Source organism: Leucoraja erinacea, chromosome 12, assembly GCF_028641065.1.
Source record: "Leucoraja erinacea ecotype New England chromosome 12, Leri_hhj_1, whole genome shotgun sequence".
NCBI lineage: Eukaryota > Metazoa > Chordata > Chondrichthyes > Rajiformes > Rajidae > Leucoraja > Leucoraja erinaceus.
The window spans coordinates 56,669,963-56,691,057 of record NC_073388.1 but is presented as its reverse complement, the minus strand read 5'-3'; the positions used below and the strand labels follow the sequence as shown (position 1 = coordinate 56,691,057).

Below are 21,095 nucleotides of genomic sequence, written 5' to 3'. Positions count from 1 at the left end.
ATACACAGTTAAAAAACAATATAAAAAAACCACAACAAACTACAACTGGACAAAATGTTTTTAAAAGGACAGATGGACTGCAGGGGTCGCCGCCATTACTTAACATATGGCTTGTAGATATAGACCTGGAAACGTATTTGAATAGTACAGTATGTATTGATTTGAGTATTGCAATTCAATTTAGTTTGTGTCTATTATGTATGTTATAAGCCACAAATTAGGCAACTAATTTTAGTGTGTATACTGAGGAGAAAAGGAAGACCAAAGGAGGGATAAGAAAATGTTGATTTTGGATTCTTGAGCAAAATACAAACTACTGGAGGAACTCAGTGAGCCAGACAGCACATGTGGGAATGGATAGATGATGGTACAAGAGCCTGTAGATACTGGAATCTTGAGTAAAAAATGAACTGTTAGGGGAACTCATCTGGTCAGGCATCACCTACGTAAGGAAGGTACATACGACTTAACCAGTGTGAAGAAATGTCCTGACAGAAAACGTTGTCAGACAATTCCTTCCACAAATGCTGTCTGACCTGCTGCATTCCTCCAGCAGTTTGTTTTATCGTAAAAGAAGACCAACCATGCATGAAGGGATAGGCTTTACTCGCATTGCTATCAAGGGGTGGATTAGATTTCTGAAATGAAGCGTCCTATGCATTTTTGGTTCTGAAATTTCATAAGGTTAGTAAACGCAAATATACAGCACATATATCTTAGAGCACAACTATCTCTGGCATTCCTAAATCAGGTTATTATATGCCATCCACATTTTAGCTCATGTTTTAATAAAAGGAAGCCAAAGCATCCTTACACTATACATTGAGGTGAAATAATTAGAATCTCACCTGTGATCTCCCATAGTTCATTTCCTTTAGTTCATTTCCAATGAGCTAGGTTCCATGAGAATATTGCAGAAAATGCAGTTAAAAATTTTCCAACCTTCTCATGAAGTAAACATCAGGATTTTGGGCTCTTCCGCCAACAGTCAGCATCCCAAATGAAAACAATGACTCGCATATTGTACAGTTTTGTAATTGGCATTAGCTGGTGAATTGATGCATTGCCTTGCAATCCTTCTCTTTTAAAGATATATACAAACATCTATTTTCCAGTACCTTGGGCATTTCCCAGATAATGTATTTTTTTCTTGTACAAATCACATATCATTTATCCTTTCTGAGGGTATCTTTTTAATACAATTAACTATGTCACTGTTGGTAAAGATAAGATATACTGCATCTTACAAAAATAAACATAGTTGAAAAATGCTTGCTGGTGCTGCATCTGTTGGTATCTCGCATCATCTATGTAGGAAAAAACAATCAATGATCCCTTAGTTCATTAATGGAGTGTGCTCGTGACTAATTCCTGCAGTACTGTCAAGTATGTCAAAGGCTGTACAGCTTTAAAATGGATGGTTCAACCTGTAGTTCAGTGACAACAAAAACTTCACACCTGCATCATAACTTTCCTGCTCTATCCACATTTAATTGTGATTTAAAAGCTTGTGTGCCTCCTTTGATTGTTTGGTCTGAGGCTACCCAACCCTACACTAGTACAGCTATTAAACAATAACAACAACCAGTGACCATTCTATTGAACCTGAAAAGGTTTAATGGGTTATTAATAAAAACAATTGTATCTGTTGAAAATTCAAAGAACATAATTTTCTTTTATATTCCTATGATGAAAACTGCATGTGTTTCTTAACATTGTTTCTTTCAACAGCTTTAGCATCTCATATGCAGCTTAGGTTGTCAAAAATCAGACTTGATACCAACAGAAGAACTTGTTAATACTTTTCCTGAACTTTTAGCAATAACGTTAACACTCAGAACAAATGCATCTTATTGTGGCAATCCTACAATTTGCTTCATCTTTTCCTGCTCAGATGCAGGCAACCTGAAGGTCTCTACCATTCTAACATTAAACAGACTTTTAGACAGAAATAATAAAACAAAGACAAAACACTGTATCAATGTTACAGCAACATTTTCCAACACAATGCATTACTGCATTGCAAAAACTATGTAAGGCATATATACTGCTCTACAATAATAGAATATACAGAAGTGTGCATATTCCTTTTATTAACAAATGCTCAAGAATACAAAAATGAATCAAAAAGGCTGACAAAAATGGTCACTTATAAGGTGCTTATTCTTACAAAACATTTCTATCCTCAGACCATTAAAGAAACAGACTCTAAATATCGACAGACTTTAAACTAAAAATGGGGTGATGCATACATTCATTCAGTACATGGTATTGGTCAGATGTGGTTTATACCCTCAAAATATTGGGAGAGTGACTGTTTTTGCCTGGAAAAAAACAAGGGATGTAATATTATACTTCTCTGGTAAACTTTTATTCAAGGACCATGAAACATATTTGAGATGACTGGTAAAAGTACAGGCCAAGTAGAAAGATTTTGGCCTTTATACGTTGTGAGATACAGAATATACTATTTTAAAACAAAAACTAACATCTGCAGATGTTGGAAATATAAAACAACAAAATACGGGAACTACTTAGATCTGAAGCTGTATTTGCAAAGAGGTTTTAAAAGATGATTTTATAATTCTTGAGTTTCAAAGTTTGAGCTTTATTTTTCCGAAGGACGTGCTTTTAAACTGATCTCTTATCATCCTTTCCACCCAACTGCCAAGTACCCCTAACACTCCCCAATTATGGCTATTTCAATAGTGATGTCACTTCAGGAAAAATCATTTTAGTCACAACATATAGGGAATTAATTACCACGGAAATATGTTACAAGGCAATAATGCACGTGGAAATTACATTATAAAATATGGAAGGTAGACATAAATGCTGGAGAAACTCAGCAGATGAGGCAGCATCTATGGAGCGAAGGAATAGGTGACGTTTCGGGTCAAGGCCCTTCTTCAGACATATAAAATATGGTATTATTATTCTACATTGAACGTGTATTATTGCCTTGTGATACATATTATTTAGTGTCATTATTTGTAATATACATGTGTTTAATTGGCAGGAGATCGCCAAGTTAATTTGCCTGGGAATTTCTTTGCTGGTAGCACATATCAAGGTGGATTGATGTGAATGGTAAATTAGTGTTTCATGTGACTTGTGGGGTAACTAATCTCACTGCAGGTTACTGGGAATGAAAAAAACAAATGATATTTGATTTTCATTATGGTCATCTCTTACAAAGTCACCACCAAAACAGAAATACTTGCTTACTGATATCATTGTACCTAAAATTATAAAATGATAGTCTTGATTTATGAATCTGTAGGTGTCATTAACATAAAATGAAACATGAAATGAAAACTTTAAAATGGAACAAAAAATCTGAAAATACCCTGCAAAATTCACCCAGATAAAGAAACCTAATGCCATTATTCCAGTTAAACATATTTTAAAACTAATTTTTAATGAGTGTCTGGTAGCATTCTAACACAATAGACTATTTTTTCCCTGTTAACTTTAAGAGATATGTGAAGGCACTTACAAATGTATCTCCAAATTTGTGGCAGCTAAGGCAGGGGAAATATATACAGGTATTTGTAAGCACTTGGGAATAATTTTCCAAAAAGAATAAACTCCAAAAATTAAAAAAATTGGAACACAAACATATGCATATTAACGGACATATCAATAAGGATAGCTTTTTAAGGGAACATCATGGCAAATAACTGTTTATTTCCTATACATTGGGTGTCATCTACTTCACAGGAATGACTAGATAAATGAAACATTTTAATTGCCAGAGTGGTGCTTCAATCAAGAAATATCTATTCTATGCATTATTTTTGCAGTACTAGCAACATATTACCACTGTAACACAGATTTGTACATTTACATAACAATTTATTCATCCTAACTGAGCATAACCCTATTTTTGAAATATCAGCACTCACCATCAACATTTGGAAATTTTGCATAACACTTTCATAGCCAGAAAAGGCTAATGAAAAAGATATATTTTCGAATTTAACACAGGAATTCATTATATTTATTCTTGATTTACAATATCAACTGCAGTAAATTATGGCTGAAACTACAAAGATTATGGTGTTAGAAGCCAAAAAATTGGCAAGATAAATTGAGTAAACATTAAGTATTTATTTACTTAAAAAATAAACACTGGTCCATCCCATAAGTCTCGAAGTTTACATCTCTTTCTCTGGGAGAACTAAAACTATTCCATTTATATTTTTGGTGAGAGAAGTGAAACAAAAAAGTTTTAGGATTTTATTTGCTCCCAGATCTACAACCACCTAGGTTACTGAAAGTCATGGATTCAATGACCAAGTCCTCAAGGCTTTTATGATACATTGCAACTCAAACTCAACAATAATTAAGCCTGCACTGGCAAGAGAATATTCTCTTTCCTGCACACCCAAAGAAAGCAAAAACTAAGTCATTTTAAAATAAGTAGCAAGTCCTTTTAATATGCTTAAAAATATGAACAAGTGCATTCCTCTATCCTTCCCATCCCTCAAAAATACAATATTTTGTTAAAGAATATGCTTATAGAATTGTACATCTAGCTTTAGCCTGTCTTTTGGCTGCACTGAACAAAAAAAAATCCAAAAGGAGTCCAAACAAGGTACGCAGTACATTGGTGCTATTCACAGATGACGGAAATAAGTATTATTTTTAAAACTGTGAAGCCTACAGTAACATTTTTACACAAGACATTTAATTTTGAAAATACTGCCAATGGAGAAATGCATTATCTTTATACTTTTACTCTACATTAATGAAGTTTGGAAATTTACATCAGTTTTGTTTTGTTAACTCTAAATGATTAGTAACATGCTCATATCTAGAATAAAAAAGGACTATTTAAACTCTACTTTTGAACTGCTTTTACTGGCATAAAGTCTTCCTTCTTTAGATGCAAGCCGCTTTCACCATGTGACCTATATTCATACTTCATTTTTGTAGAAGAGCAAGAATTTCAATGGTTTGCAGCAAACCAAACTGGCACAAATATGTGGCATGCTACAGATAAATGTACAAGGACATTTTCAGAAGTGTTTTTATAGTATGTTGTTTGTGTTTTTGCACAGATTTAAAAAAAGGGACAAGTACAAATATGGCAAAGATGTGCTAATGAAAATACAAACAACAGCCCGAAAGACTGTCGTACCAACGAAAAATGTTTTGCATGCTTGCATAGTTAAGTAGTGTGTGGATTGTATTGCCTCGTGGGACTTACCTGTCTTAGTTAAAGGTAAGATGCTCAATCACTAAATATTATTTCTGATTAAGTATGTATAGAATAAAACAACTGTGGCTTGATGATCAAGAATTATAAATCAGATTTAAGTTCCAAACATGCAGTTGGTATTGCACTACATAGTTACTTAAAAAAGGTACCACAGGATCCTAGTTTAAGTATAAAATGGCTTTGGTACATATCAAATTTGGAATACTACTGCATGTTGTTGACCAGGTGGAAGTTCAAATCCATCAACAGAACATGTCTGTCAGATACTAAATTTTGCACAGAAGCAGCGTAGTGCACCCACAACTTATGCAATCCTCAAAAGTGAAACATGATATAGTTGGGATTCAGAAGCACAAATTCTATGATTTTTAATTTACAAACGTACGCGTTTCAACTGAGAGGAAGAATTCTAGTAAATCATTGCATGTAAAAGCCCATCATATTATGTACCTCTTTGGAAATTCAAAAAATATTTATGAATTTTGGAACATCTCACAACTACTATAACATACATTTTTTCTGGTATTCAGGAAAAGTAAATTCATAGTGCAATTTAAAAAAAATGCAATTTACATCAAATTTTGCATTTAACAAAAATAATTTGATAAATGTAACATGATGTGAGGCACTATTTTAACACCAGGCTAAACTAATATCTGATATGTAAAATAAAAAAAACAGGTCACTAGGTAGTTTCAAAATAACAAAAACAAATGTAGGTAGCTTTAAGTAAAAATCAGAAAATGAAACTACTCTGATGGACCGATGAAGAGGTAAATGCAACTGTTCTTTTTTTTTCTAAATATAACCAGATTATTATCCAGTAATTTGTGTGGTCCAACATAACAACTGGTTAATAAGATTATAACCTGCCTACCACATTGGTGGTATAACATGACCAACTTTGTAACGAGGTGGTCAATCGAACACCGGAAATAAAGGTAGATTTCGCAAAAGATTTTTCATTTCTAAATCAGATCATTCTGCATTTGACTGAACTGAAGACGTTGAAAACAAGATAAACTCTAGGTAGTACAGAGTTACAGGCAGTATAACATATATAAGCAATGAATGTCATTGTTCATGAAAAAGAAGCGGTTTGGCCATACCAGCGAGGATCTTTGGTACCTGGGCAGAGATTATTTCTGCCATCATTTCAGGGAACTGTACGCTGAGAGACTGAGACTGAACAAAGAGATCGAATGAAAACTGGTGAAGTTTCCTCACTGTCTGTAAAATATAAAAATAAACTGGTAAAAGTAGTAAATACGGGCCGTAACGTTTTTTGTTCCTTTTTTAATGTTCTTATACTCTATTGAACACAATTGTAAGCAAACTTAAGAAACTGGAATCAAATAACATACCATGCAGGTTGCCCTTCCCCATTCATCAAGATTAGACAATTAAATCAACATTCAGTTATTAAATATTAATATATGCCCACCAGATTCCTCAGATGCTTTCCCATGCAATCACAGAAGATGTAACATTTGAGGAGATTTAAGGTGGAGATTGACAAGTTCTTGATTAATAATAATAATAATACATTTTATTTATGGGTGCCTTTCAAGAGTCTCAAAGACACCTTACAAAGATTTAGCAGGTAGAGGAAAAACATGTAATGGGAATGAAATAAATAGTAGAGACATGACTAGTACACAAATTAAAGACAGAATTCAATTCAAAACACAATATGAGGCAAATCAAGCACAGATGAAAAGGGAGGGGGACGTGGGGCTAAGGATAGGCAGAGGTAAAGAGATGGGTCTTGAGGCGGGACTGGAAGATGGTGAGGGACACGGAATTGTGGATCAGTTGGGGGTGGGAGTTCCCGAGCCTGGGAGCTGCCCTGGAGAAGGCTCTGTCCCCAAAACTGCGGAGGTTGGACTTGTGGATGGAGAGGAGACCGGCTGATGTGGATCTGAGGGACCGTGAAGGTTGGTAGGGGGAGAGGAGGTCAGTGAGATATGGGGGGGCCAGATGGTGGAGGGCTTTGTAGGTGAGGATCAGGATTTTGTAGTTGATCCGGTGGGAGATGGGAAGCCAGTGAAGTTGTTTGAGGACTGGAGTGATGTGATGCCAGGATTTGGTGTGGGTGATGAGTCGGGCGGCTGCGTTCTGGACCAGTTGGAGTCAGTTGATGTAGGTGGAGCTGATGCCAAGGAGAAGTGAGTTGCAGTAGTCCAGTCGGGAGGAGATGAAGGCATGGATGAGTTTTTCGGCAGCGGTAGGTGTCAGTTTGGCGATGTTGCGGAGATGAAAGAAGGAGGTTTTAATGACATGGCGGATGTGAGGCTCAAGGGAGAGGGTGGAATCAAAGATCACCCCAAGGTTGCGGGCCTGGGGAGATTAGTTGGGGTGTCAGGGGTTATGGGGAGAAGGCAGGAGAATAGGGTTGAGAGGGGAAGATAGATCAGCCACGAGAGAATGGCAAAGTAGATTTGATGGACCGAATGTCCTAATTGTGCTCTAACTTATGAACCTGTACCTACCCCTCCCCTCTCACTACCATCTAGGGACCGCAGCAGCTCTTCCACATGAGACAGTTTAGTGCACCTCTTCAAATCTTGTCTACTGCATTCGGTACTCCAACATCTCCCACCCTCTGCAGTCACTCTGCTCTATTCTCTCCTCTCATCTCCCAATCCAGAGTCCCCCATTTTTCTTTAATCCTCCTTTTATCTCCTCGCCCTGTTCTCTTCCACATACATCCCTCCCTCCAGCTTTACATTGTACTCCTCTCCTTATCTGTCACCTTTTTGTCTCATTTTCACCTTTAGCACTTACTCTAACCATCTGCCAATCCACCTATCACTTGCCAGGATTTGTTCCACCCCTACCTCTCTTTTCCAGCTCTTTACCACTTACTCCAATCAGTCTAAAGAAGGGTCGCGACCCGAAACATCACTTGTCCATTCCCTTCCAAGATTCTGCCTGACCCGTTGAGCTCCTCCAGCACTTTGTGTTTGGCCTATTGTTATACTGTATTTCCTTAACATGAGGGCATTCAAACAATATCTCAGTTTGAAAATAGTGAAGTTCATCTAACTTGCAGCATAGAAAGCATATTGACTAGTTGCACCACTGCTTGGTCTGGTAACTCGAACACCCAAGAACGATGGAGGCTGCAGAAAGTGGTGGACATTACTAGGTCCATTGTAGGTAATGACATGCCCACCATCGAAGGGATCGACAAGAAGTGCTACCTCAAAATAAAACACAGCAAATAATATCAAAGACACAAATCATCCTGGCCACACTCTCATCTTGCTGCTACTATCAGTAGTCCGGTTACCTAGTATTATTGATAATTGTATATTTATTTGTTTTGTTGTGTTGTTAATATGTCTATAAAGCTGCAGCAAGTACAAATTTGATTATTTCGTTCCCAGGGTATATGACAATTAAACTTTCTTCATTCTTGATATCAAGTCTGTCAAGTTCCCTCAGGACCTTGTATGTCTCAAAAAGCACAGATGTTATTTTCTAAATTCCAAAGAATATAACCCAATTAGTTTTGCCTTAGGACAATCCTGTTAAAGCAAGAATCAGCTGGTAAATCTCCTACTTTCAATTTTAATTACTTATCCATATGTATATATATATATTTTGTACAAATGCATGGTTAGATTATTTTACACCCTGTACGTAGCCCTGATTGTATCACAAAATTCAACATTTTAATTTGTTTTCAGACACAACGTACAACATAGAAAGGATAGAGATATAAAGAACAATATAAACGTGTCAATGTCAGCACAAGAAATGTGCATTGCTACTAGTGAAATAAATGTAAGTACTTTTAAATAGAATCTCAACTTACTATTTGCAGGGAGTCTAGGAGCTTGGTTAGTTGATAAAAACGCTGTGGATTATGTGTAGGATCCTTCCCCTGAAAGGAAATTACTCTGTCCAGTTCTTGTATGTAGTTCAAACGCAGCTCATCAAAGTATTTCTGATTTTTCAGGCCTTCAACTGGAACTGCCAAATATAACCATATATAACCATATAACAATGACAGCACGGAAACAGGCCTTCTCGACCCTTCTAGTCCGTGCCGAACACGTATTCTCCCCATGTGCCATATACCTGCGCTCAGACCATAACCCTCCATTCCTTTCCCGTCCATATAACTATCCAATTTATTTTTAAATGATAAAAACGAACCTGCCTCCACCACCTTCACTGGAAGCTCATTCCACACAGCCACCACTCTCTGAGTAAAGAAGTTCCCTCTCATGTTACCCCTAAACTTCTGTCCCTTAATTCTCAAGTCATGTCCCCTTGTTTGAATCTTCCCTACTCTCAGCGGGAAAAGCTTATCCACGTCAACTCTGTCTATCCCTCTCATCATTTTAAAGACCTCTATCGTCCCCCCTTAACCTTCTGCGCTCCAAAGAATAAAGCCCTAACTTGTTCAACCTTTCTCTGTAACTTAGTTGCTGAAACCCAGGCAACATTCTAGTAAATCTCCCCTGTACTCTCTCTATTTTGTTGACATCCTTCCTATAATTGAATACAAACGAAGAGGGAAACTTGTTTTACAAACGTTTACAAGCTTGACATTATTGTAATGCAAATTGAAAATGTCCTATTTCAAATGCCTGCCATGTAAAACACAACATTTACATAAAACATAAAGACAATATAAATTATAATGCTAAAATTATGAAAATCAATCAAAAAATGACAATTAAAATAAAAATCTAAATTGTGTGCTTTCAGGTATGATTCACCTCAGCATGGCTGATGTTCGGATGGTTGTGCAAATAATAACATCCTTGGTTGCTGTGCGCATTTATCCCAGATTGCAGAAAGTGGTTTCCAGGGGAAACCCTTTGTTGTTAAATCTCACACACATACAAAAATGTGGTACAAATCTAGAATAATTTTGTTAATTAAAAATAAAAATCTTGTCTTTTCTAGATGAAAACTGTCAAGAAATGTGTACCTGAATTAATGAAAAAGTCAACCAATAGAGAACAAGTATTAAAATAGTAGTTGTGAATAGTACATAAAATGTTGGTAGTGAATGTATGGTGCTCCCAGCGTAACTAGAGAAGATATTACTAGCCTCACACATGAATATACCTTTATGAATCTTATGTAAGGGTAATCCTTACCAAGGGGGAGGGGGGTACATTTTATTGAATTTTATAACTCAAAATCTTAACCAGATTATTCTATTATCTAATTATTCTATTAATCTTCGCTCATTTGATCAATTTCCAAATTCGTCAATTACCGTATTTCCCGGCAATGAAGACGCAATCTTTTACCCAAAAATAAGGCACGAAAATTTACCTGCGTCTTGGTTCTTGATGTTGCTGTACTGAGGGATAGCCTCAGTAGCACTCAGGGCAAGAGTGACCATAATATGGTTGAGTTCTTCATTAGGATGGAGAGTGACATAGTTAATTCAGAAACAAGGGTTCTGAACTTAAAGAAAGGTAGCTTTGAGGGTATGAGACGTGAATTGGCCAAGTTAGACTGGCAATTGATTCTTAAAGGGTTGACGGTGGATATGCAATGGAAGGCATTTAAAGACTGCATGGATGAACTACAACAATTGTTCATCTAAGTTTGGCAAAATAATAAATCAGGGAAGGTAGTGCATCCGTGGATAACAAGGGAAATCAGGGATAGTATCAAAACAAAAGATGAAGCATACAAATTAGCCAGAAAAAGCAGCCTACCAGAGGACTGGGAGAAATTCAGAGTCCAGCAGAGGAGGACAAAGGGCTTAATTAGGAAAGGGAAAATAGATTATGAAAGAAAACTGGCAGGGATCATAAAAACTGACCGCAAAAGATTTTATAGATATGTGAAGAGAAAACGATTAGTTAAAACAAATGTAGGTCCCTTAGTCACAAACAGGTGCATTGATCATGGGGAACAAGGACATGGCAGACCAATTGAATAACTACTTTGGTTCTGTCTTCACTAAGGAAGACATAAATAATCTGCCGGAAATAGCAGGGGACCGGGGGTCAAATGCGATGGAGGAACTGAGTGAAATCCAGGTTAGTCGGGAAGTGGTGTTAGGTAAATTGAATGGATTAAAGGCCGATAAATCCCCAGGGCCAGATAGGCTGCATCCCAGAGTCCTTAAGAAAGTAGCCCCAGAAATAGTGGATGCATTAGTGATAATTCTTCAAAACTCTTTAGATTCTGGAGTAGTTCCTGAAGATTGGAAGGTAGCTAATGAAACCCCACTTTTTAAAAAGGGAGGGAGAGAGAAAACGGGGAATTGCAGACCAATCAGCCTAACATCGGTAGTGGGGAAAATGCTAGTCAGTTATTAAAGATGGGATAGCAGCAAATTTGGAAAGTGTTGAAATCATTGGTAAGCATGGATTTATGAAAGGTAAATCATGTCTGACGAATCTTATAGAATTTTTCGAGGATGTAACTAGTAGAGTGGATGAGGGACAACCAGTGGATGTGTTATATCTGGACTTTCAGAAGGCTTTCGACAAGGTCCCACATAAGAGATTAGTATGCAAACGTAAAGCACACGGTATTGGGGGTTCAATAATGATGTGGATAGAGAACTGGCTGGCAGACAAAAAGCAAAGAGCAGTGGGGTACCGCAAGGCTCAGTGCTGGGACCCCAGCTATTTACAATATGTATTAATGATTTGGACAAGGGAATTGAATGCAACATCTCCAAGTTTGCGGATGACACGAAGCTGGGGGGCAATGTTAGCTGTGAGGAAGATGCTAGGAGGCTGCAAGGTGACTTGGATATGTTGGGTGAGTAGGCAATGCATGGCAGATGCAGTATAATATGGATAAATGTGAGGCTATCCACTTTGGTGGCAAGAACAGGAAAGTAGACTATTATCTGAATGGTGGCCGATTAGGAAAAGGGAAGATGCAACGAGACCTGGGTGTCATGGTACACCAGTCATTGAAAGTAGGCATGCAGGTGCAGCAGGCAGTGAAGAAAGCGAATGGTATGTTAGCATTCATAGCAAAAGGATTTGAGTATAGGAGCAGGGAGGTTCTACTGCAGTTGTACAGGGCCTTGGTGAGACCACACCTGGAGTAATGTGTACAGTTTTGGTCTCCTAATCTGAGGAAAGACATTCTTACCATAGAGGGAGTACAGAGAAGGTTTACCAGACTGATTCCTGGGATGGCAGGACTTTCATCTGAAGAAAGACTGGATAGACTCGGCTGGTACTCGCTAGAATTTATAAGATTGAGGGGGGATTTTATAGAAACTTACTAAATTCTTAAGGAGTTGGACAGGCTAGATACAGGAAGATTGTTCCCGATGTTGGGGAAGTCCAGAACAAGGGGTCACAGTTTAAGGATAAGGGGGAATTATTTTAGAACCGAGATGAGAAAAACATTTTTCTCATCTCGTTCACAGTGGTGAATCTGTGGAATTCTCTGCCACAGAAGGTGGTTGAGGCCAGTTCATTGGCTATATTTAAGAGGGAGTTAGATGTGGCCCTTGTGACTAAAGGGATCAGGGGGTATGGAGAGAAGGCAGGTACAGGATACTGAGTTGGATGATCAGCCATGATCATATTGAATGGCGGTGCAGGCTCGAAGAGCCGAATGGCCTACTCCTGCACCGATTTTCTAAGTTTCTATGATAGCCAAGCCTATCCCTCATTGCTGGTAGCCAATGGGATGTGGCTGTAAAGTTGGAAGCGGGTGTAAAAGGCTGGGGAGGAGTGTTCATTTCACAGCATGTGGGAAGTCTGGCCCGGGTCAGCACTGGCAGGAGAGTTGAGAACGAGGGGGTCGGGGGATCATGCCAGCAACTCACTCACTCGCTCACTCACTGCTGCCGCGGCGCTCCAGGCGTAGAGCCACCGCATTGTGGCCAGGGAGAGAAATAACTAGGGTGGCTGCGAGCGGCCGTCAGGATCGGACAGTGAGGGGACCAGCTCAAGACCAAAGTTCATAGAGTGGAGCGGGTCAGCGGGTAAAGGATAACAGGACAGCGGGCGGTGGAGCTTACTCCTATGTCAGTGCGATCAAGGGACCAATTGCTCCACCGCCCACTCCGCTCTATGATCTTTTATCTTGAAAGACACGGGACCGGGCAGTGAATACCATGCAGTGTCACCCAGCGCAGCAAGTATGGCCATGTCCTGCTCCCGGCGGCAGTCGGAATTTAAGGATTTGCGGGAATTAGCTGACATGAGATAGGCCGGCGAGCGGCAGGAGAGAGGTGTTCAGACGGAGAGCACTGCCAGAGATGAGCGGGCCGGCAGAAGGCGCAGAGGTGGTGGCCGGTTCCGCTGTCCGCTCGCAGCCACCCGAGTTACTCCCCCCCCCCCCCCCCCCCCCCCCCCCCCAGCCAAAATGGGGTGGGACCTCACCAGGAGGGCCGCGGCAGCGGAGAGTGAGTGAGTGCTGGCATGATACCCGACCCCTCATTCTCAACGCTGCTGCCCATGCTGACCCGGGCCAGACTCCCCATACGCTGTGAAAGGAACTCTTCCCCCAATTGGCCCCTTGAACTAGTATTGTCATTCAATAAGATCACAACTGATTCAACTTATCCCGGTGTGCTCCTGTTTTCCTCACCATCTCTCCACCTGCCGTCACCTTCCACCCATTCAGAATGGAGGAGATCTGGAAGCCTTGGGCAAATTGAATACTTACTTTCTTTATTTTATTTTTTTATTTTTTTGAGCGTGAGAAATTCAATGTCCTACCAGCCTTATTTCAAAATTTAGCAACTCAAAATGGCGGTGCGTCTTTGACGCAGGTGCGTCTTCATTGCCGGGAAATACGGTACATTCTTTTTGTTCTCTTCTATCTACTTTCTCTTCTCCTAAGGCTTCCCGACAGCCCACGCGGCTGTGGACTGGGAACGCAACCAGAGGCCTTTATCGAGGCGCCGTGGTCCCGATGCCTCCCAGATCGCTGCATAGAAGTCCGGGTCGGGGCCCGGCCGGGATGAAGCCGGGTCGGGCGAAGTGGCTGACGGAGCTCGCGGCTGGGGCCCGGGTCGACATCACGGAGAGGTGAAGTGGGGCGTCGACAGCGGCAGCATTGAAGCCTCACGACAATGGGGCCTCGGAAGTGATGAAGCCTCATGGCGGCGGCGATGCCTCGCGGGTCGACCCATGGTCGACGTTCGATGAGAGCGTGGAGGATCACCGTGAGGGGGGAGGGGAAGAACAATGGAGGACCTGGCGTGGGGGGACGGTCATGAGGGGGGAGGGGGGAATGGACAATGGGGACCCGGCGTGGGGGAACTGTTGGTGGGGGTGGGGACAAAAGGGGAAGCCAGCTTGCTTTGTAACTTTGTCAGTGTCGTAGGTGGCTGCTATTTGTATACATTGTTTATGCAAGCAAAGAACCTCGCCGTGCCTGGTCACATGTGACAATGAAGTGTTCCTATTCCTAAAAACAATTTTGTTTACCTTTCTCTTTTCCAAGTAGTGCTGAAGGGGCACTGATCTGAAAAATAACTTGGTTTCTCCCTTCAAGTATGCTGCGTACCTGCTTAATAGATCAGTATTTTGCTTCTGCTTTAACCTACTCTATTTTCACATTGAAAAATGGAAGAAAAATAGAGTAATGGTATGAACATAACCCTCATAGTTAGAAACTAGATTGAGCTAATATTGGGTGGTAATTTGGTATCTTTAAGCCTCCCAAAAATTACAATTAAGATACATCAATTTTTCTGGCATCTCAAATAAAACTGTCCATACTTACTGATGCTAAACAGTAGCAACACTTTCATGCAAAGGAACTCATCCTGTGAGAGTTGCAGCCACTGAAACTCCTGGGATAGATGCTGCATTTCCATACAAAGATTATACATAGTTGACTTTTGCATCCGTTGCCTGTAAATGCATGATAATATGTGAGCAGTGGCAAGTAACAAAATCAACAGTATATGGTTATCTAACTTCCATTCTTCTGTTGTTTGTTATAATCCCAAATACTTTTTTGCTATTTGAAATAATCAGCTTCAAGGTTATTTCATCAAATCACTATAGAATGTGTGTAAATATCCTCTGGTAACTATCAATAAAATGGAAAATGGCCTGTAACTTTTTTCTAAAATCATATTTCAATCTGAAACAAAGTTTGGGTTACAAACTTAACAGTTTTGTAATAAAACTTTTACCAAAAACACAAAATGGTTCAGTCACTTTAGACAGTCAGGTATATTAATACACCCCCTTTCGAATGTTAATGTTGAAACTCGCTTGTTTTGACATCATCTGATCTTTCCAGGAAAATAAAAAAATGACAGTGCACAAAGATGAAATATAATAATTTGAACCTTGTAGAAAATGTTTCAATTTAAGAACTTGTAAAGGCTCTATAAGTAAACTACTGTTAGAATTAATAGTGGTACATGGACTAGGCATATCAATTAGGTAAAATTAAACACATACATTCAGCGAAAGTCAATTAAATTGAAAAATGGCAATAATACATGGAAATATTTTAAGTACATAGTACAAGGAGGGTAGGACAGTGGCTGGTAGGTGATAGATGGAATCCAATGGAGTGGAGATGATGCCCTGTTAGAACCAGGATTTTGTGTGTGTGTGTGTGTGTGTGGGGGGGGGGGGGGGGGGGGGGGGGGGGAGATGAGCAAACATAGAAGAAAATCAAGAGGATGGGTGAGTGTGTGTACGAAAAGAGGTGTGGGTTAACAACCTAGTAAAATCAATGTTCATACCATGGGGTTGTAAATTACCCAAGCAGAATAAAATATGCCATTCTTCCAGTTTGTATTTGGTTTCACTATGGCAATGGAGAAGACTGAGGATAAACAAATTGACGTGGGAGTGGGAAAGAGGGTTAAAATGACGTGCAACTGGAAGCTCAAGATGGTTGAGGTGTCAAGAGTGCAGGTGCTGTATAGTCTACACTTGATTTCATTAATGTACAGGAGACCACATTGCAGGTGTACCTGTTCCTCACCCGGAAAGAGTGTTTAGCTCCTTGTATGATGGTGAGGGAGGAGAAGGAACAGATGTTACACCTACTTTTGCTGGGAAAAGTGCCAGGGGGTTGTCAGGAGTGGACTGGAAGGGCTGCATGGACCAGGGAGGCACAAAGAGAGTGGTCCCTGTGGAAGGTAGAAAGTGGATGAGAGGGGAAATTGACATTTTACTGTCGCACCTATTTTTGTTATAACCACACAGCAATTTATTTTTAGTTGTCATGCTAGAAACTGTAATGCTCAATATGGTATTTGTATAATAAATGCCACCAGATATTGTAATTGATTCTCATACTACATTTTCGATCACCCATCCTGTGTTCCTTTTACCTGAGTCAGTTCAAGCCTTAGCACTCCAGACTGAGTGGGGTTTGTGCATTCTAAAATTGGACTTTAAATGTACCTATTTTGTGAACCTGTTTCTTTCACAGGTAAATAATTTGATTTCAGCCTGATTCTTTGAGTCCAGAAGTTAACATTATATTAACTACTGGACTTTTAGTTTAGTTTAGAGATACAGCGTAGAAATAGGCCCTTTGGCCCACCCAAGTCCGCGCCGACCAGCAATCACTCGTAATTTAGTTCTACCCTATACACTAGGGGCAATTTAAAGAGGCCAATTAAAGTAAAAACCAGCATGCCTTTGAAAAATGGGAGGAAACCGGAGCACTCAGAGAAAACCCACGTGGTCATAGGGAGAACGTGTAAACTCTGTGCACATAGAAATTGTAGTCAGGATCGAACCAAGGTCTCTGGTGCTGTAAGGCAACAAGTCTATCGCTTCATCACTGTGCCGCCCTAATGACTTCTGATATGGAAATTCAATTACCAAAAGCTTTTCTGTATTCCACAATTTTACTCTATCTAACTTAAAAGTTTTTGAACTCCTGCAGAAAGGGACATGCATGAAAGAACATAAGAGGAAATCACGGGCTTCTTGTCGATTACCCAGCCACTACAAACTGATCATTTAAGATGGAACCACTGCAGATGTGATCCCCAGTTTAGAGTGCAAGATTTTTTTTTGTTTTAATTTCAACATATGATGTACACCGATTAAGTTTATAATCAGCACATCTTTAATCACCCTACAGGAAAGGAAATCAGACATCCTTTAATATAGTATTAAAATCTTGGGCATTATATGCACTTCTTGGAAATATTAATAACATCAAATTTTTTATCTTGCTTTTTCCTCCTGCAAACCTAGCTCCCCATCCTTGTTCTATATGCTCTTCTGTACTCTTACAGCTCTCAATTGGAAAGATGAAGTGGGTTCCGAGGAAATGCTTATTGTGGCCTTGACAAACATAAGGGTTAGCACTACACGCTACGAATCCCAGTTGTGGAGACACTGGTATCGTTGTCTCGTTGTAAGACATTGATCATCTTTTAATCTGGATTTTTTACTTAAGTATTGTGGGTTTTTGTTAAATATAAAATATGATGTTTTTATGTGATATACCATGATTTTATATATATTTATGATATTTGATATACAATGCATTTTTAATGTAATGTTGCCCCTTGTCTGGACCTTGAGTCCGTAATAAAGTTTATTATTATTATTATTATAGGGATTCTGCAACTTTGCCAATTGGAAAAGAGGGGAAATAAGTTCTTGCTTTCTGTTGGACTCGTAATATCTCCCATCAGTAAGTGTAACGTTTCGTAGATGATTATAGATGACAGCTTTTCATTCATATAACCATATAACAATCACAGCACGGAAATAGGCCATCTCGGCCCTACAAGTCCGTGCCGATCAACTTTTTTCCCTTAGTCCCACCTGCCTGCACTCATACCATAACCCTCCATTCCCTTCTCATCCATTTGCCTATCCAATTTATTTTTCAATGATACCAACGAACCTGCCTCCACCACTTCCACTGGAAGCTCAGTCCACACCGCTACCTGAGTAAAGAAGTTCCCCCTCATGTTACCCCTAAACATCTGTCCCTTAATTCTGAAGTCATGTTCTCTTGTTTCAATCTTCCCTATTCTCAAAGGGAAATGGTGATCCACATTAACTCTGTCTATCCCTCTCATCATTTTAAAGACCTCTATCAAGTCCCCCATTAACCTACTCCGCTCCAGAGAATAAAGACCTAACTTATTCAACCTTTCTCTGTAACTTAGTTGTTGAAACCCAGGCACATAAGAAATGCTGTTAATTACAAATGGCTGAGATAGAGTGTAAAACTTTGTTTTATATGTTATTCAGCAGACCATATCATACATGAATGCAATCATACCATACAGGAGTATAACAGGTAGTGCAAAATGAGAAGGGAAACAGAGTGCAGACTATAGTGTTACAGCTACAGAGGAAGTGCAGGAAAAAGGCGCAAGGACTGCACTGATAAAGAACAGAATACTTCCTTAGCATACAAGCAGGGAAGAAACTGTTCTTGAATGGGTGGTACGTGCTTACAAGCTTTTGAATTTTCTCCTGACATTAGAGGGGAGAAGAGAAAATGACTGAGGTGTGAGTGGTCCTTGATTACATTGGCTGTCTTCCTGATGCAACGTGGTGCAGATGAAGTCAATGGGGAGGTTGAGGGCAGGCTGGTTTGTGTGATGGACTTGGCTGTGTCCACAACTGTACAATTTCTTGAGCAGATTGGTTGCCACACCAAGCTGAGATGCATCTTGACAGAATCCTTTCAATAGGTGGGCTGTAGAGATTGGTATACGTGTAATTCCTAATATAAAACTTTGACACTCATGCTGACAAGTGGTAAAGCAAGAATTCATATTCCACATTTTCCTCAATTGCCCAAGTCTCAAGATCCCTGTCCACATGAATTCTTCAAAAGGAACGTGCCTTAAATCTTTAAGAACTATGTCATAGTGCACGTTTTGTTGTACAATTTTTTAAACAGATAAATTATCAAATCTGTTCATCACACTTTAAGCACATATTTTCTAGTGTTCTTGTCTGGCGGTCTGCAAAGCAAAATAGAAAGTTGGTCGCTCAGGATCGGACTAAGTGCCTGCATTCTCTAAGTGGCAGACAAATTATACAAAATTACATTTTAGCAGGGCATTTCATGGTGTAATACAGTCCTTGTAAAATACTATGTCCATTAATTTAGTGCAAGATGGGCCATGAACAATTTATTAATATTCTCTCCTTGCAAACACTGATGAATTTGTTGTCCTATTTGTAACATTTCCTAAATGTTTTCTTCCTTTTAAATAAGTAAATTGAATTCTACAACTGTACAGCACTTGAGGCAGCTATCTGACCCATAGTCTTAACTGGCTGCTCTTCCTACCCCCCATACTTTATTGCCATTCCCTCCAAAGTATTTATTCTAAGTGTCTTTTGAGTAACAACTGAATTTTCATCTACTTTATCAGGTTGTGCATTCTAAAGCCTAAGCACGCATTGTATTAAAAATATATATTCGATATTTCACCCGTTTCTTCTGCCAATCACTTTAAATCTGTGCTCTCTTGGAATCTCAGTTTCTGCCTAACCAATTCATGGTTTAAACATTTCAAACCAAAACACCAGTTAGCCTTCTCTCATTGGATTGAATCATTTCATTTCTGCATGATGAACAAGCATGGCATCTCAAACTTATCCGTGCAACAGGATCTCCTAATTCTTCATCCCCACACCATTCCAGGAAAGCTCTTCTGTGCCTATGCCAAAGCCTGCGCAATCTCCTTAGACTGTGATGATTTATGCTGAGATAAGAAATGTTTTCCTTAAAAATTCCAGATTTTTGATTAACTGAAGACCATCTGTTCTGGTGGAATCAAAATCCAATTCTTTGTATTGTTAATCCAGACTTCTAAATTAGTACTTCACTCACTTATCCAATATTGCATTGTTTCATCTCTCAATGGGGAGGAGTGGTAGGTGCGTGAAATGCACTGCCAGGGGGGGATGGCAATTTCAGATATGATAGCACCATTTAAGAATTAAGAAAATAAACAATTGGCTGTGAATTAGAGGCGAGCATTTGCTTATACAGCATTCTCTATACTGTCTCTTTTGGTTACTCCATTGTCAAAGTGGCGACACGGTGCCATTATGGTAGAGCTACTGCATAACAGCGCCAGAGACCCGAGAACGATCCTGACTACGCGTGCTGTCTGTATGGTGTTTGTATGTTCTCCCCGTGACCTGCGTGGATTTTCTCTGAGATTTTCGGTTTCCTTCCACACTCCAAAGACGTACAGGTTTGTAGGTTAATTGGCTTGGTATAAATGTACTTGCCCCTAGTGTGTGTGGTGTAGTGTTACTATGCGGTGATTGCGGGTTGGTGTGGACTCGGTGGGCCGAAGGGCCTGTTTCCGCGCTGTATGTCTAAACTAAACTGGCAGGGAATAGAGGGATATGGACCATGTTCAGGCAGATGAGATTAGTTTAGTCTGGCATCATGATTGGTACAGACTTGTCCTGTAAACAAGTAATACTTTGATATTCTACCCCATTCATGCAGAGGTCTGTACATTTGAATATGTTCCAATTTTACAGACCTCTGTAAGTCAATCGTGTTCATATGTTGGACACGATCTGTGTTATAATGAATCGTGTCAGAAGCACATAAGTCTGGTAAGAAAATTACTAACAGTGGAGAGAGAGGGAAACTAATTCTGTTGCTTATAGGAATGAATGTATGTATGTACATCAGACTTTTGCATTTAGTATTGTGGGAGGTCGCTCAGATGTAGGAGTGTCCATAAGTCGTGTGCTCAGAGCCCAGGGTTGTCCTGTAGAAGCGTACAAAACAATTAATTACAGTGCAGAACAAACAGTTACTTTCAGGTTTACATCCTATAGAGAATTTGTCAAATATCATTATAGAATCCAATGAAACGGTGAAATCTCCAGCAGAGAAGGAATCAAACTACCCACTGTGTAGGCAAGCTATTTGTTGGAATAATCCTAATCAAGCAATAAAA

General features: G+C 39.5%; 1 protein-coding gene across 2 annotated transcripts in view; it reads right to left on the bottom strand.

Annotated features, from left to right (window-relative positions):
* Positions 1 to 2,074: 2,074 nt before the first annotated feature.
* LOC129702391 (androgen receptor-like) overlaps positions 2,075 to 21,095 on the bottom strand; it is a 215,098-nt gene continuing 196,077 nt past the window's right edge. The window contains exons 6-8 of one of the 2 annotated variants that reach the window (XM_055644168.1): positions 14,924 to 15,054; positions 9,051 to 9,208; positions 2,075 to 6,457 (exon numbers count right to left, since the gene is read on the bottom strand). In XM_055644168.1, coding sequence (XP_055500143.1) covers positions 6,302 to 6,457; positions 9,051 to 9,208; positions 14,924 to 15,054 — 445 coding nt within the window. In that variant the 3' untranslated portion in view covers positions 2,075 to 6,301. Of the gene's footprint in view, positions 6,458 to 9,050; positions 9,209 to 14,923; positions 15,055 to 21,095 lie in introns of those variants that run through there. The other variant, XM_055644169.1, reaches the window with a different exon arrangement.